At 30.7% G+C, this 19,990-nt stretch overlaps 1 protein-coding gene across 1 annotated transcript in view; it reads right to left on the bottom strand.

Annotated features, from left to right (window-relative positions):
- Positions 1 to 2,641: 2,641 nt before the first annotated feature.
- Positions 2,642 to 19,990, bottom strand: part of LOC143914105 (IDLSRF-like peptide) — a 64,627-nt gene continuing 47,278 nt past the window's right edge. Inside the window, exons 3-4 of the mRNA XM_077434197.1 lie at positions 5,553 to 5,705; positions 2,642 to 3,479 (exon numbers count right to left, since the gene is read on the bottom strand). Of these exons, the coding sequence (XP_077290323.1) occupies positions 3,286 to 3,479; positions 5,553 to 5,705 (347 nt within the window). The 3' untranslated portion in view covers positions 2,642 to 3,285. The remainder of the gene's footprint in view (positions 3,480 to 5,552; positions 5,706 to 19,990) is intronic.

Below are 19,990 nucleotides of genomic sequence, written 5' to 3'. Positions count from 1 at the left end.
ATTTATGATATGTATGTATATATATGTATACATATATATATTGTATAAAGACCAAAAGTAACACATTCGTTGAAATCGAAGCCAAAATTATCTCCATATTTATATGAAGAAATTAAACTTGCAAATAAATACATATGTATGCATAAAAAAAACATAATAATATAGGCAAATAAACATTTAGATTGAAAACATTTATAAATATATCTCACAAATAGAACAATATTAGGGGTTGTGTTTATTTATTTGTAAAATTTAAAACAATGGCAAACAAAGCGCTTTAGGGTGTCAGTTGTGTCAGTGTCAGGTAGTGCCATTGCAATAATTTTACAATATAATATATATATATATATATATATATATATATATATATATATATATATATATAAATATATATATATATATATATATATATATATATATATATCATATTATGAATTTAATTTGTCATTTCAAATAAATATTCTTTTGGCCCCTAAAAGAATAACCAAGTGAAATGACTTATTTATTGATTTATTATATAATTTTTTATAATAATAATATGAAAAGTTGAAAAGTATACAAGTTTTTCACAGTAAAAGTAATAGTATATCAATAGAGTTGCATAGAAAGTATAAATTTAATAAGTATTGGACGATTATTGATCTCCCTTTTTTTTAAAATATGATATGTTTTTATATCACCGCTAGTACGATATGCATATTTATACTTCAGAATTGTAGAATAGATATGTATGTTGATGACAAATCCTTCAAGTTACCATTACATGTTTACCTACGAGGACTAATTTAATTTTTTAATAAAGGGAATGCAATTTTAATTTAGCCCGATCATAAATGGTGTAGAATTGGAGCCTGTCTTTCTCACTTAATGTTACACATTGTATGTATGTATGTATATGAGTATAATATATATTTTTTATATAGCAAACGGGTGATCAGATTCATTTCATCTCTAATAAAAAACCACTAATTTTATGCTAAAACATTTAAAGATTCAAAAAATACTGTCTTTTTCGATAAATTATTCATCGATTTGGTCGAAACACTTCGACATAACGTCCTCGTCTTTCTCAAACTCCAAATTACAATTAGGATTACATTATACAAAGTAAGAGATTACGTCGTCAAATCTTTTGGTTTTGAATTTTAGAGCCGGCCAATTGTATATATTTTTTAAGGGGGGAGGGGGTCGAAAATAAATATATATATATATGTATATATTTATATATTATATTTAATTTGAATCGATCGTCTCCACTCACTCTCTAAATCGTACAATATCACCTAAGTCGTTTCATCTCCGCGGCGTGTTATTTTTTTATTTAATTTTTATTTTATTAAATCGCGATTAATATAATATATCCGTGAAATATTACATTTTAATATAATCGCTAATTCTCTAATAAAAGGTACAATAACTCTTGCGACAATCTTGCGATCATCGTGTTGGATTTTTTTTTTCATAATTAACATTTATTACATTTCTATAAAATATTGCACAACATTTAAGACATGCGAAAAATTACATTAAATTGAAAAAATCTGCGAAGCACACGCGAAATGCGCAATACTTCACACTTACTTACACATGTAATGATATGTATGGTATATAATATGTATTTTTCAATTGAAACACTGGTGTACAAAATTGTTAGAAGAGAATTTCAAGTGTATTACATACTTTGTTCCATTTTTTATATGTTTTTGGAACGAAAGTACGTGAAAATACATCGATCGGCCATTTTTAATCAATGTTTCATAGTTTTTACACATGTAAGAATGATAATCATAATACATTTTCAAAATATATTTACATGGCGAGTACAGATTATATATGTGAATTCAAATATTAGAATAGTTCCACGCGTCAAAGATCTTTAAATACATACATATATGTAAATTAATAATTTTATATTAAAAACAAACATACATTTATACACATGTATGTATGAGATATTTTTATATATCAATTTAATATCTAAGAGATTATATGATGTACGATTAGAAATGGAATGCTTTTCACTATAAATACACTTAAAATGATTTTTTTTTATTCATATTAAATATCTTGTCCGAATCCTGCTTCTGCATTAAATGAAAAATTAAAAAACATCGAAGGATAATGAAACATATAAAACTACGTATGTGGATGAAAATCATCGCAGGGATACAATTTTAGGGAATTCAATAGGTAATAATGGATTTGTGTTTTTGTTATGTACTTTTTAATATATTATTTACTTTATATATGCCACTATTGAAAAATCAAATAATCGTCACCAAATCCTTCTCAACTAGTCTTAATTTGCCTTTTAGCCGTCATTCTATTCAATTGTTCATTAAACAATAATAAATTTAATATAAAAAGCAGAGAAATTAAACAATTGCATCGACCCTGTATATTGAGACTGTAGTATAAAAACTATTATTAATTTTTATCATATTTTTTTTGAGTAAATATACACACATATGAAATACCCTTCAGTGAGAGATTGTCAATTTTAAGTAGCAAAATATTAAAAATCTATTTACTTGTCGAAATATGTAATTGAAATATACCTCAAAAAAAAAACAAACAAATTAATCAAAGCAACTTAAAACATACCACAAAAAATATGTTTTATTTATTCATATTTTTTTTAAAATTGTTTTACTCCCATTTTGATAAATTCTTCGATTTGAATTTTATCACAATTCCGATATTATCCATCGCATAACTATCATGTTTGGTGACTAAAAATTTTTCAACAACAATTATTAAACAATTTCATTTCGAATCTTCATAAATATCCAGCCTTTATATTTAAAATAAAACTCAATTGCTTGACACAAATACGATAATTGCATTAAACAAATTAAATAGTAATTCGAAATGAAGTCATTTTATAATAGTGTTAAAAATTTGACATTTTTCAATACATAAATAAATATTTATTTTATGATACATTGATGAAATTTTGTATGTAATATATACTATTTGTATCTATTGATGATACGTTTAGATATTGTATTTATACATATATTAATATTTTCTACGACAATACATACGAGTTCGATGTTAATTCCGCATTGTATTTTGACTGATTTTTTGTTGTTGTTCGTTTATGGCTGACTGTGGATGATTCGAGGTTTGGGAAATCGAAATGGTGAAATCAAAGGTGTGTGCAATCGTCGTTTACTTTTTATAATTGTAACCGTCGTAGGGTAGGTAACTATAGAATCCTGGATTGATGGGTGCTCTGGGTAGGGGATGAACGTAGAATTGTGAAGCAGGCTCGGGCGCTATTCAGTCGAGGAAGCCCGTGTTGACCAGCTTCTCCAGGAAGAACTTAACGTCTCCCAGCTCGGAATCCTTGATGCCCAAGGACTTGAGCATGCCCAGGTCACCGTTCTCCACGGCCATGAACACGGAACGCAAATGCTCTAGGTCGGATCGCATCAGATGCAGGGCAGCGCCGAAATCCTCTATCGTTTGAGACTCTGCATAATAAAACATAACATTTTTATCATTTTTTTATTATTATATACATATATACCAGGAAGGCCTAACAGGTAAACCCCAATGCCCCTTCCTTGAACGTGTTTGTTACGATTTAAATTTCTATCGGTGATCAAACCGCGCAAAATGGCAAAGTTTCAAACTGATCGGAAGATTGTAGGAATATTGCCTATATCATTTGCAAACATATAGGTAGAAGAGCCATTATATAAAAATATTAAAATGGTGATTTGAGTCAAAATCTAGAGGTCGAAATTTGCATTGATACTTCATACATATATAATACATATTACGTTCGTAAAGTAATACATTACATAAAATGGTGAAATATCGATTGGAAACTATTACGTCGGCTTATTGAGACTTTGAAGAGGATTCTACAAGAAACAAGCTTGTGGAATACATAATGAAATTCTTTCAATTCAGTAAACATCGCAACGATAATAATATCAGCTAGAAATGTTTATTTCTCATTAAAATTAAGGTTATATGTGTATGTATGTAAGTACATATGGAATCAAATATGTTACGTGTCTGGAACATGATATTAAATTTACATACATAATTAAATAATATGTTCTTAACATTATGTACATACATATCATCTAATATATGTATGTATACATATATGTACGTACACGTATGTATAATATGTACATGTAATATTGAAACATAAATAAAAGCAGTGGTAAAGAGGATTTTCTTCAAAGTTGCATAATTAAAAAATATATATCACGAAACATAGATAAAAGCATGTTGCTGTAAATGTCAAATAATGTAAAAACAACATAGTAAAGTTAACAATTAAATTGATACAGATATTTAATTGTTGACCTTTGTTAATATTGTATTCATCTGGCATAATAAATACAAGGATTATATTGGAATTTTCTTGTGAAAAGCACACATAATATTTAAATGGTAGAAGGAAAAGTGAAAAATAAAAATAAATTATACAATAGTATCAATTAGAATGGGCTGATACATTTTTCTTTTATAAATTTACAAGTCAAATATAATAAGAAAAGTTTGAAATATTTTGTTGCCATTATTGCCTAATTTAATTGAAAATTGATAATGAAAATGGTACAAAAAAAATTTCAACCTTTAAAATCTTAGACATGAGATGAATTCCCAATTCAAATTAAATATTGTAGAATATTATATAAATAAATAAAGATATGATTTATGCAAAACGCGTGTTGGAGAGGCTATCATCCAGCAGTGGATGGTGAATGGCTGTGAATGATGATGATTTTATTTTATTACATTTTATATCAGGAAAGCCTTACAGGTAAACCCCAATGCGCCTTCCTGGCCAATTACAAACAATACAGCATTTTTATTATACAAGTTGCTGAATTACGAGACACTGAAAACTCGCAAATTAACGAGACATCTATGAATTGTACATAAATTTTATTGTACATTAATCACACTCCAATAGTGGTTACATAGTAGGTAGGAAGGTTTTTTTTAGACAATTTTTAATCGGGCACCGTTTCAACAATGAAATCAGTCAAAATTGGCAAACTCTGATAGGAAACGATCGACCTGGAGTCACAAATAACCAGGTCTGACCAGCAGCACTATAGATATACTCAGAAAAAATCTTTTCAATCGACGTCAGCTCATGGGATCGATAGTCATTTGCAATGATTATTAAAATGCAGCTACATTAAAAACACATTGAAAAACGTGCAAGTACATATGTCTTGCGATTAATTATAATGCAAATATAATATTCCATAATTTGAAATTAGAGTTTATTACAATATAATGTTATGTTTACTGACTTTTGATAAAAGTACACAATTTACACGAACTTTTTCTTCAACAAGACGAAAGTTAAAAGTTGCTTTTTCGTCTTGAAAATTTCTACAATGTTTTTAACAAATACGCTTGCCTGCTTTCAAATGCAACACGAGTGCCTTTTATATTTGAAAGTCATGAAAAATGAAAACTTCAGCAGCTTTATAAAGAGCTGAGCTTCCGTGAGAGCTGTCATTTTTCTCACTTTTGTTTTTAATTAAAAAAAAAGAAAATAACGTTACCTGAGAGCGCAATGGCAACCTTTTCAACTCCCCCGAGTGGTGCAAGAGCATCCCGCGCTTTACTTCCGAAGAGCTTTTCTAAGTAGTTGGGTCCGTGAGAAGCTAAAAGCGACTGCAAAAAGGATGCAGTTTCTTCCACTGGAGGTCTCTTAGCTGAAACATGAGAGAGAAAAAAAAAACATAAATTCTTGCGAACAACAGAGTCTGAAAACAGTCTTGTGAACGGAATACGGAACGACAACTACATACATATCATATGTATGGATCTTTTCACTCGCTGAGATTGTAATTGACTTCATATTGTGTGTGTGTACATACGTGATGTGCTTTATATATTGTTAAGAAAACGTTGAGTCATATATAAAATCGTTTCTTAAGATAAAAAGAAAAATCGTCAATGTACGATAGCGTCTTTCCACAATTTTGCCAAATGGAAATTTTATTCAGATACCACTGAATAAGAATGCTTCCTCTCTTAGAAGTATAATTTACCTGAGTATATTTCTTCCTCATATCCCACACTTTGAATATATGCATTAGATGAATACTTATATAATATTGTTTGGTACTATACAATCAATATTATTAATTGACTTTGATCGAATAGTTTGAAAGAAGAATAAAGTATTGTATAATTTGCATAGAAACAATGAAAAGTGGACATGAAAGTAAAATGACTCTTACTGTATTTAATATAATTATATATGTATGTGTATATAAATGATATTTTAGTGAAAACGTATTCAAATTAGGGTTAATTTATTAATGAACGTACATGGAAAGTTTTTGCGCGAGCGCTCCCCTCGTACATCGGTTAATTATTACGGTTCATTTTGGCAGAAAATGTGCAATTTTAATGCAAAATAATTTAATTTAACATCCCACGCCATACTAGACGCGTGGAAAACCTCAAATATAGCAAACTCGATCATAACTTCACTAAAATATTATTACATAGTACACATAGGGAACCAGAGTGCTTTAATTTCGTACAATGTTTTCCGAGAAGTACTGTTTGTTTTGTGAAAACCCCGTTCCGTGATATATTTTAATACAAGAAAAAGGATATTTGACAATTCCTAAAAGTTCAAACATGACATTTAGGTTAATAGATGTACATACATACGAATTTATCATTCACTAATGTCCACTCATGATTCACTCGTCAAACATTGAATACGAACGAGTAGGTAAATAGAATAAGTCAACATACAAAATTGTTCTATTTTTGTATATATATTTACATACATTATTCCAAATGCCACAGTCAAACAAACATTTTATATGCAAAAGGTATCTTCGACGACAGAGAATGTTTAAAAAGTTTCATTACAAACGAATGTTGAATATTGCTGTCATTTATATAATGATACTGTCTTTCCACTAATACACTTTCAATTCCATTACTTACAAAAGTACGACATTAACCTAATTGAATGAATGTAGACTGAGACAATTCATTATATTCTCGTCTTTAATACTTGCCTCACTGTGCTGAAAAAAATCCGCTGGTCATTTTGCTAGACGCCAAGATTCCAGTTCAAAATGTGTGTTTTAAGTTTAATTAGTTCAAAATCTGCGAGGTTAATTATTATGATTAGCTATAAAAATCATGTATTAAACGTTGAATAATATAAAATAAGTGCAGAAAATGAAAAAAAAATAACGGCTGGAGCAAAGCTGCCATTCCAAGGCGGACATCAATCTCACATTGACTGTTGAGCGCGGCGTATTGAATTCCCCCTCCCTGTTTCTGCATCTGCATCTGTGATGTTTTATTTTCGTAATGACATGATTCGGATCATAGAGGTTTTGATGAGGAATACGTAAAATATGAAGACCCCTGTATTCAGTATATTTGGAGTAATAAAATAAAATACAAGTCCTGGTCACTTCGCTATCCGTCACAGTACGGCAAGTGCTAAAATTTACCTATTATATTTACATATAATAATTAATGTTTGTTTGAATATATGTTTCTTCGCAATAGCACAAAGCCATTTTTATGTTATGACCATCAAATTTGATATATTATATTAACTCTATGAATATGCTTCAACTTAGAGCCTTGGATTAAAGGGCTAACGTACAAAAACGACCGAGTTAACTCGTGAGGGCAAGTAAATTCTATCATCCATTTAAAATAATCTTCAGTGATGTGATGTCAAATAAGATCATCTTCATATTTCGACAATAAAATATTGTATACAGAATACATAAATAGAATATAAAATATAAAGATTAATTTATACCAATTCAACTGAAGTCGGCAACTGCACTTAAACAGCGGTACGAAAAATATTCTTTAGTACATTCTACGTATATAGATAGCACATTCATATTTATTTATTTATTTATTATTATTACAATAATAATAACAATAGCTTAAGACTGCTGTGACCTGACAGGTTACCCCAATGCATCACAGCAGTGACACACACATACCAGGAAGGCCTTACAGGCAACCCCAATGCGCCTTCCTGGCCAATTACAAATATTGCAGTATTTTTTATTCATTATATAAGTCACTGAATTACGAGACACTGAAAAACTCGCAAATCAATGAGACATCTATCAAATTGTACACAAACTTATTTATTGCACATTAATCAAACACAAATTATTGGTGACATATTGTATGTATATATAGGAAGGATTTTAGCCAATTTTACCGGGAACCGTTTTAACAATGAAATCAGAGAAAATTGGCAAACTCTGATAGGAAACGATCAACCTGGAGTCACAAATCCAGGTCTGAAAACAGCATACTCTGAAAAATTCATTTTCACTCGAGGCCCGGCTCTAGGATCGAAACCGGCACCTCACGACGCTAAGCAGAAGCTTAACGACCGAGCTATGCTGCTGGCTAATATGTTCCGTAATGTGTGTGTGACGTATCAAAACAAGCATGAACGTGCCGAAAACGGTCGGTGCTGTATAGTATGAGTAGAAGTAGTGTTTTCCGTGCAGTGTTGTGCCAAACTATTGACGTGCGCGAAGGATAATATAAACGGACCTTAATTTGTAAATTTATACTATACGTACGTACATATATATGTACGTACGTATATTTATATTTACGTACTTACGTATATTTCATACTGTATATGTAGAATACGAGAAACACGTTTTATTTACGTTACATTGCCGAAGCTTCGAAGAAGGATTTCGCTCGAATGATAAAATTTACATTATGGCAACAAAATTATGCAAAAACTTCACGGAAACAAAGTGAGATAGCTCATCTGCGAGAATAATAAAATAATGTAAAAATTAATAAGCGCCGAAGTTAGAGTATACGAATTCTACTAAGTGCTCTCGAAAAGCAATTAAGTGTGAATTTCGCTTCACTTATTCACATTTAACCGACAGTTTCCGTTGCGAAAAATTCATTACGAACTAGAGGGAAACAATTCATTGTTTTCATTTTTCAATTTTAACTTTGCCCACTAAAACTGTTGAAAGTCAAAACAGCGTCGAGGTGTAATTTTACATGAATGACGCGAGCTTTCCCTGCGGAAAATTCGATTATATTTACATACATATGTATGTACACGACAAGGGTCCGTTTTCATGGACTGGAAGTGCACACATTTCTCTGGAAATATGTGTGCAATGTGCAATTTGTAAGTGTACACTGAAATTGCATTGGATGTTATATTTACACATGTGAAACATCGTCGTGCAAGAGTTTACGTTGTATTGCAGGCGTGTAGAATTTAATGTGGTTCGCAATTCAAACAGACGATTGTATGTATGTACATATATATATGTACATATGTATGTGTGCAGCTGCAGGTACGGAAATTGAATTCAATTTGTACAACATAAACTAAAATAACCGACTAGGTGTAGTACATGTAAATTAAAATTGAACTTCCAATTGTGTACATGAAACAATTATTAACACACATAGAGAGTTGAATTTGAATAATTTTAAATAGTCAACTATTTAAATTCAAGTCATGATACATTATTATTTAGTTTAAAAAAAACTTTTTTAATTAAGCTTATTTAAATGACAATTAAAATACCTCAAAAAAGGACAAATAGACAGACATCATACACTTTACAAAACCTAACGTGTTTTTTATTATTTATTTATTTATTACATATGCCATGACAGGAATTACCCCGAAATATTCGATTATTTTTAAGTACTCGCAAAAACATTACAGACAGAATACAATAGAGACATCTATGGACGGTCTACATTTTTTTGATACGTAGCAAATTTGCGAAAAATAAATTATGTAGGTAGCATATTTTTTAAAATGTTTTAAAAAATTTGAGATTCTAAAAACTCAAATTTGCGAGAAACTGAAGTGAAGGATAACGATTTATTGAATCTGTCACAACAATCAAACTGGAGAAATCTGAAAATTTGTTTATTTTCTATGTCTTACTCAAAATACAAAAACCTTGTGCTTACAATATTTTTTATTGCTGAATAGTATAGTTCCTATACTATAAGATATGATCACCTGTCTATTTTTATTTATAACCCAAAGTTGCACTATATTAATTATATATTTAAATTCCATATGTATGTGAGCCGTTATATTTGAAAATAGTCCAATTTTTAGTTTTAAGAACACTCTTTCTGTTTGACTTCACAAATTGTTATCATTTTTTTTTATTTGATATATCCAGAATATTGGTAAAGCAGAATTAGCGTATTACAGGCCACTAATATATTGAAATATTGTTTGTATTCAACCATGAAATAAAGACTGGACGACAACTATCATCGGCAAACAGAAAATTCAAAGATTTGGCTACTCCATTTAATTTTATAAATACCAAATACAGAGGTAATTACTAATATAATAATTATAAATTTTACCTTCTAAATTTACTAATACAACATCTGTACAGGCCACTAATATTATGAAATATTATATTAAATCTTTTGCGAAATATTTCTCGAAATGAACAAAAGTGGACTTATGCCACTTTCAATTATGACGGCTCATATGTACGTATGTACATATATACTGGAAAACTGTTAACAAACATTGGTAAGCACATGCCTAAATATAACGAAGATATGTATGTATGTATATATCGATATGTATGTATATATCTACAGTTGTATATTATAATATGGAAAGGTTTAATACAAAGTCAAGTATAAACATATGTAGAAAATCAATTTCGAACAAAAATTAGTGTATAACCTACCAATATACAAGAAAGCGCGTCATAGATAAGAATTCAAAGGATAGCGTACGATGAGTTTTTCCAACAAAACACTATTGTATTACAAATTGTGCGCGATGTATTTATGTAGAGGAAAAACCGTAACAAAAGAGAAAGGAGAACACAGGCTTTCAATGTAAGTATATGTATGAATATCTGTTGAATACAACTCCCCACTATCCCTATAGAGCATATGGTATGTACATACAAACGTATAGGTATAGGAAAATTTCCATTATTCGTCGGATTTGCGGATTGAACGTGGCCAAAATAAACGCGGGGTTTCTTACACACATCATCGACACACTTTCTAGTGAAATATGAAAAGATTTTTTTTGATTCAAAGAGCGAATCCCGAGCCGGTGAAAGGGGATTTATTTTTGACGTGCTCACTATGCGAGACCATAAGTGGTTGGAAGCTTTGTCCCTTGGCAGAACCGCAGCCACCTGATAGACTACTATCCATATTCTGGCACGTGGGGATAAAGAAGTTCACTTAGGGTTGTAGTCGTCCTTGGCGTGTCTGAGGATTTTCCTAGATTTTTCCATTCATCGTTGTGACGGTGAAATACTGCGCATCATCAAAACATCAAAAGAGACCGATCCACTGAAGATTTTCTTCATATATTTTTTTTCAATACGATCAACTTACACATGTACGAAAGACATGTAGAATTTAAGCATGAACGAAAGACGAGATATTAAAAAGGCAAAAGTCGAGACAAAAGTATCAGGATCACAAGGCGAGTGGAGAGGTACATATATTGGGAATCTGACATAGAGTTCGCATAAGTGCGAGCAGTACTCGCAGCAAAATATATGCGTGCGAAAGAGACATCCATACGTTCGACATCGATACAAGTTCGAGTGATCATGCGGTCAAACAGTCGCGAATTTCATCGAGATGAAAAATACCAAAATCGAAATGAGCATGCAGCCGCGTGTTTTGCAGCGATTTGTAGCGGAGCGTTAGGAACCATCTAAATAATATAGATGACTTGCCCTATGGCAGGCCTGACGTAAATAAGCTAATCAAAGGTCGTTTGATCTAATCCACGAGTATTATTGATATAATCCTCGCACCGTGATCCTAAAATTCTGAAAAAATATATATTTCCCATTATGCTATTACAGACTGCCCCGAAGCGACATTTGCGGTATTAAACTTGTACATGTGTATATCAATTTATAGATTATAAATATGAAATTATATTCAAATAGTGGTGACAAATACACAGTAGATAGGTTGGTTTACCAATTTGACGAGGAACCGCTCAACAAGGAAATCAGATAAATAGGAAACGATTGACTTGGAGTCACAAATATCCAAGTCTGACAAAAACCACTGCAGATATACTCCGAATAAATTATTTTCAATCGAGATCAACCGAGGTCTTGAGCCCGGAAACCTCTCGGTTGATATGCATTAACGCAACCACTGAGATATACTGCTGGTTATATGTATAACCAAAATATGTGTACGATTGAAGAAAGTGAAGCTTTGTAACAATAATAATTAATTAGTGGTGATATAAAATTGAGTTTGTTTGTAGTATTGGGTCAAAGATGTGAGGAAAGTAAATAGAATTTGTATGAAGCCCCGTAAATGGTTGTAATAAACAAAGATGTTCACAAAACAAATACACAAGAAAATGGTGACGAAGATAAAATTAATGAATTTACACAGAGCACCAAATCTGGTATTTTCTTTTATGCTCGAAATTATAAACTAGGATATATGAATGTTTATTTTATCTGTATCGCAACTATCGAACAAGTTTTCAATGATATTGTAACATGGAGATTAGGCGATCGGTGTTCGTCGACCACTGGTTTATCAGCACTAATCACCTAATCACGCGTTCGCGCCAAAAAGGCCTCGGCGAATGAAAAAGCTGTATACAACAGCCAATAAGGTGCCGCGGCATATTCGGCGGATTTGTTCCGTGCTTCGTTCAGAGCTGGCTGGTCCACGGATCAACGTTAAACTACCTCTTCACAGAGTAGTGTCACTGAGTATTTCTCTTCGATCTCGGAAACCACTCTTCCCGTCCATACTATATATGTACTACATAAATACATACCTATATATACAATTTATAATAAAACCGAGACAATCGGTCTACATTTGATATAATTAAAAAAGTTTCCCGTATAAAAACGTTCTAATGAGATTTGAAATTCAAATTCAATTTATTTATTCTTGTGAATTTTTTTGCATAATATAAAAGTTTCGAAAATGTATATTTTTACAAAATAAAAATGTACACTCGTATTTCATACTGAGTATTATACATGAGAAATAAATAATGCATGACAAAAATCAAAACTATTTCGAAAATTCAAATTTTCTGACTACCGAAACGTATTTTATTTGCATGTTGGAATATGTGAATACATTTTTATACATACAATACTTTTCAGACCGAACGGGTTCGTCGAAATGTTCGTGATTTGATTCGCATACGAACGTTATGAAAAGCGATTCGTTTTAAAAATAGCCACCTACCCGTAACTTAAAACCATCATTCGAATTTATAGCACCGTTAAAATTGAAAGAAAACCACATATGTAAATATAGTTCAGCCGATCCGATCGTGAAATATACCCGCTGAATTATATATATATATATATATATATATATATATATATATATATATATATAAACGGACGCGATTTACGTGTGTGGGTATGTAGGTATGTGACGGACGCGTCGACAAGTATGGAGATTTCCAAAAAACAAATTTTATAATGCCTCGAGTATATGTACATACATATGTTGCGCCTAAAAATATTTAATAAAATTAATACACGCGAACAAAGCGCACAACCAATCAGCGTGAAGTGGTCCACGTGAACTAAAACCTTTGACCAATTAGAGTAACGACGATATATTCTGACCAATCGGTGCATTTTAAGCATCCGCTATTTTTATGCAGATTTAATTTATGCGCATACATTAAATCGTTGAATGCAATACAGGTTTTACATTCCATATTGACCCTTTTTCATATCAAATTAAACCTTTTTCATTTCAAATTGACCAACCCCATTTCGATATCAATTTGAAAAAGGTTTAATTTGAAATGAAAAAGGGTCAATTTGGAATGAAAAACCTATATAACATACATATGCGTGTTTAATAAGAATAATAGAGCCTAATCTAATATATATTTTCGAAAGAGGCTTTGTTTTTATGTATGTAGGTATGTATACATATATGTAAGTACATATCTTTGGTTGGGAACTTCGTAAACAAAACAAAGTTTCTATGACGACAATTCAATTGGTTGAATATTATATTTTTTTCGATTCAAATAAGTTAAATAACAAAAAAAAAATGAAATTTTACAAATACTGAGCGAAGCCGGGTAAAACAACTAGTCTAATATATAATTTTGAAAGAGACTTTGTATGTAAGTTTTGGTTCGTAGAATCAAGAAAAAATCTGTATATATATATATATATATTGTTTGCTATCAATATTTCCTCTTGGAAAATGGTACTATGAGCATTTAGCGCCATCTACTGAAAATTTATTCAATTAATAAATTAATTTTTCTAGTGCTGTTTTATATTGTTTATACGTAGGTAGGTAGGAAGTTTTTGCTTATAATACACGAGATGAAATTTTCATCGGGTCTATCACTAGTTTAATAATAAAATCATACGACAATTTATGTATGAAATTGGATAATAAATGAAATATTATCTAGTGAAGGTTACAGGTCACTTTGATCAATTGTCGCGACGCATTTGCCAGCTTCATTCAAACGACAGTAAATTCGAACTAAGTGGTAATAAAATATTTACTTACATCAAATTCAGAGAAAATTTTCCAAGTCTGACAACCTTTCTGAATTGTTCATAAATTTCATATAAATTCAGTATCAGTGCCTAAAAAGAGAAGGCATTCTGATTGTCGGTAAGCTTTCAAGCTACGTTACAGGTATACTTTGTATATACATAGATATTCAAATATTTACACACCTGAAAAGCTCGCAATTAAGCATGCTGGCGCTTTGCACTCGTGCGCGAGAAAAATCATATACCTACATATACATACGCACAGAACTTCTAATGGAAATTTTAATAAAAAAAATACTGCGAATACAGAAATACGGGACTTTTGTAGGTATATTATAGCAAAAGTTGTGACACGTTGAAAGCCTAAAAATAAATATTGAAGAAAAAAAACTTCACTTGTTTTCATTTTTTTTTTTTTTGTATTTTCTCTCTCGAGATTTCCACTCAATAGTAAGCACTCACAGATGAAGGTAAAGAAACGCGTATGGGAAACGTGAGTTTTCTTTTCGGGCTTCAATTTGAATACGCTTAAAATGCCAATGTCGTAATACTCGATCTAATTCCATTATGTCCCAATTTCAATTTCCATATTTTTTTTGATTTTTAAATGCTTTTTATTATTACGAAATTATGTTCACAATACATCTTATATCTATTTTAATAGCTACTGATCTACTGATCAGTTTCTATTTTAAAAATTTAAATTTAATTTCGTTAGTAATCATAGTAATATATTATTCTAATGTTAATGTACAGCATAATAGGAAAAAGAGCTCAAAAACCTATTTACAATTCTTAATTTCCCTATAAAAAATTGCACTGCGCGGAACAAAACTGCACGGAAAAGACTACACCTATTCATGCTATTCAGCACCGTTCGTTTTCGGCACGTTCATACAAGCCAAAATCGGCTTACATATGTATGTATACATTACAGAGCGTGACGATACGGCGTAATATTACTTGCGTCGTATTTCCGAAAATATTATATTATTATATATGTATATGTGACGTCATAGTAGACACGCCACTATGACTTCACGTTATGTGTCAATATTTCCACAGTGGCCAAAGAAAACCGGTTTTGCCTGATACGTTTCGGTGACAAGTACTGCTGTATAATATGAATAGATCGCGTCGCTTGCTGCTGTTTAGACACGTCACATGCACATTACGGAACATATGAATGTTTCTATATAGAATGTACTAAATAATATTTTTCATACTGCTGTTAACGTACGTGCTGGATTTATCTGTGCTGGTATAAATGAACTTTTAATATTTTTGGCATATTATGATGTTCATATTCAACTAAATTCTAAATATTTACAAATATTATTATTAAAATATTAAATTTTGAGATGAACTATCAACTATTTCATTCAATGTTTTAATGCATTTCCAAACCTCTTTTACAACCTGCATCAAAAAGTTTTCATTGGGAAAGCCAGCTTTATGAATTGAACGATATATGGATTAATGTGTATCTTTAAATTTGTGAAAAAGATTTTTTTGAGCACCATATTTAATATGAAATACCCGTTATCATCATATTTTCATAAAATAATATAAATAGAAATCCTTATGTATTTTTTACAATCCTTTAGGGACGGTATAATCAAATAAGTTTAGGCATAGGATTTTTTACAGTCATCTCAAATTGGATAAGCCTCTCCTAAAACGAGGGTACTTTTTCATTGGGTTCAATTTGATGTGAAAGAAAAATACAACTACTGTATAACGTCTATAAAACCGAAGACAATAAAAGAGGAACGTTTATTCGATAAAATTCAACATTTACATAAAATAAAGCTGTAAAAACTTTTGTTTTAATGACTCTCATATTATATTATGTATTAAAAATATATTATTTTATTTTATTATAAAAGAAAAACTGACAGTCTTAAATCAAGACAGACAAATAATATATTACATTTCAAAAAGCCAATTACACTGTTTGACACGAAAAATGTGTCAGAGACGAGATATGACTTTTCTTATAGATCTATGCCCAGTGAACACGAATCTGGTAATAAAAAAATGTTGATTGGCTCGAGATTCGGAGATATGTGTTTTATAAATCGCGCGATTTTTCTATATCTTGGTGTTGTTCGGTCGATGTCTCAAAATCTGTCAATTTCCTGTTCAAAATGAATATTGGAATCTATAGTCGTTTATTTTATCTTTCATTTTTAGTACTTTTCAGGTTTCAAATCTCTCTAAGTAGTCGTCCAGTTCAAATTAAAAGTCAAAAGTACGTATTTTAATTTGGGATTGTTTCCCACTGTTAATTTTATATTTTAAATTGAGTATTTTCTATTCAAAGCTGTTTATTGGGATAGTGTTCTGGCCATACTATTTTTTGTTTTAGTTTAAAAGGGTTAATTGGAAGTGTGCTGAATTTTAAATCGGTACAATTGCGAACTAAAAGCTCATACTAGTATTTACTCGTATTTACACGAATCTGAATTGAATTAATAGGGATAATATATTAAATTTTCTTTATATGAGAATTAAATAAAATTCCACTTAGAAAAATCATATTTCGACTATTATTGTGGATTAATAACAAAAATTCTATTGATAACTGGCTTACCTTATAAATAAACGGATTCGCAGCATTTTTATACAAATCAGCGAAATTTAAGTAACTGAAAACTTGAAACTTGCGAGAAATAAAGGTTGCCAATATGTTGGAATTTCAGAAAAATTGGCAAACTGTGATAGGAAACGATCGACCTGGATTCACAAACCACAGTCTGGCCAGCAGCAACCAGTGGGATTCGAACCCGTGATCACTATGTTCGAAAGCATATATGCTAAACACTAGTATAATATTGTTATCCAACATTTAAAATTTTTATAGACTGAAAATACAAGCGGGCAACAAAATCGGTTTTCCCCAATCTGGTAGTATTATATAATTAGCATAACATTTTGGAAATGAATCGATTACAAACCTGAAACTTTCAAACGAAACTACAATGCATAAACATCACGCCTGCAAATCGAATTTGCATCGATATTGCGGTCGAGTGATTTCGAATTTTCCGCGTTATATTGTTGATACGTCAAACACGTTCGACGTAGCATTAATTTTACGTTCCGAAAACTCGCTTTTCAATTATGGAAAAGCGTTTCACGGTTCCGTGGCGATTTAACGAAATTGAGCAATTTGACTTTGTAACCTCGATAAATCGTTTCGAGTGTAAAAATTTAAATTATCACTCACATAAATATGTGTATATGTATGTCTTTTGCTTTGACTGGACTTTTTAGGGATGGTCCAATTAGGGGGTTCATTATAGGGGACGTCTTCGTAAACGAGTTAGTCCCACGTAACCTAATGAGTCTTGTCCCATGAGCTCTCATCGTCAAAAGGTCACATCAAAAGCGGCGAAATGGGTCGTTATTATCAAAGTCAATTCAAAATAGCGAATACACACACGTAAAATATTAACTTATACGGTTATAGAATAGCTTTCGATGGGTATAAATACTTGTAAGGGTAGGATTTTGATTCGAATCTTAATTACATACATACACTCTCTATCGTTATACCGAAATAATAAGCTTGATTTACCGACATTTTGATAGTCGCAAAGGTAACTACATATTTATTATTTTACTATAAATATTTTACTTAAGTATTTTATTTCCAAAAATTTTAACCTGAGAACGTTATTATTATATAATTTTTGAGGTGCGTTTTTCTACATGATGGGTCCATAAGAGCAAATATATTAATGTTATATACATACATTTTATATATTATACGCATGTATGTATCATACAAATATATTATACACATGTATGTATCATACATACATATGAATATAAAGAAGGTCTTCCTAAAAATACGCAAATATGATTCGTAATTCAAATTAACGCAGTCATAACGGTTGGCTTAACTTTTCCGGACATTTGTTTTCACAGAATCAAAACGGAAATATCATACACCGAATAAAAACATTCGCAAAATATACACCAATTAAATGAATAAATTTTACGCCCAATAATTAATTATTATATAACAATTTTACGATTCGTATGTATAAACTTATGTTGGGAAAACTACTGGAATATTCAACTGCCTTTTTGCAGTTTCATTAAAAGGTTATAATATAGGAAAGTTATATTTTTCATCGACAAATTTATAGACTGGTTTCATTTCACTGTCCTCAAAATTTATATTATTATTCAATTACCAAACACTAAAGCGCGGTTAAATTTATATAATGGTAATTTTATATTTCAATGCCAATGAGATGAAAAATGTATTCAAAATATGATATTTTATTAAAATAGAACTACCTCTGAATCGTATTTTAAAATATTTTATTTAAAACCAGTCTTCAATTTATTATAATTTAGACATAATTTGCAAGTCGAAATCATTTTACTGAGAGTTTTATAATTTTTGAAAGTTTGTTTATGTAAATTTTCTATTATGCATACATACGTAAGTAACAAGACATTATAAAAATAGCTCTTCACTTCTATTTCGATTTTATAAAAACCAGGCTCAAACTTGGGAATGGCGGCATAGCTGCTGGACGCATTTTTATGTTTTCCAAGATGCCATTATCGGGTTTCCACTGAACGACATATGTATATATATGGTATTAAACTTGTACATATGTATATAAATTTAGTAGATTCAAATAGTGGTGAATAGTGGTAGGATGTCAATTTGATGAGTAATCGTTTCAACAATGAAATCAGATAAGCTATGGTAGAAAACGATCGACTTGGAGTCACAAATATCCAATCCTGACTAACAGCACTACAATTAATACTTGGAATAAATTCTTTTCATTCAATGTCAACCCATTGGATGAGATTCCCGTTCGATTCCTTGATAATCTTTAATACTGCTGGTCAGATTTGGATATTTGTTACTCCATGTCGATCGTTTCTTATCAGAATTTGCCAATTTATCTGATTTTCATTGAAAAGGTTCCAACAAATTGGTAAAAATCAACCTTGTCACAAATATCAACTCATCAACTTGAAATCAACTGATATTCATAAATCAGCAGGCCCAGATTTAGTTTCTCCAATTTTTATCTCAAAATGTGCTGAAAGCCTAACTTTGCCACTAACCATTATCTATAAAAGATCTATTAGTGAGGACCTTGTGCCTTATATCTGGAAATCAGCATTCATATCTCCTGTGCATAAGAAAGGAAAAAAAAAACGAAATCTCCAATTACAGACCTATATCAAAATTGTGTATATTTGCCAAGATACTAGAAAAATTAGTGTATGACCAACTTTTTCCAACTATCTCGCAATCTCTTAGTATGTATCAACATGGTTTTCAGAAAGGACGCTCAGTTACAACAAATTTACTAATATTTAATGATTTCGTTGCTAATACCTTGAACGATCGGTCTCAGGTTGATGATATCTATACAGATTATAGT

This window comes from Arctopsyche grandis, chromosome 7 (assembly GCF_051622035.1).
Source record: "Arctopsyche grandis isolate Sample6627 chromosome 7, ASM5162203v2, whole genome shotgun sequence".
Classification (NCBI taxonomy): Eukaryota; Metazoa; Arthropoda; class Insecta; order Trichoptera; family Hydropsychidae; genus Arctopsyche; species Arctopsyche grandis.
Note: the sequence above shows the minus strand (reverse complement) of the source record. Positions and strands in the feature narration are given on the sequence as shown.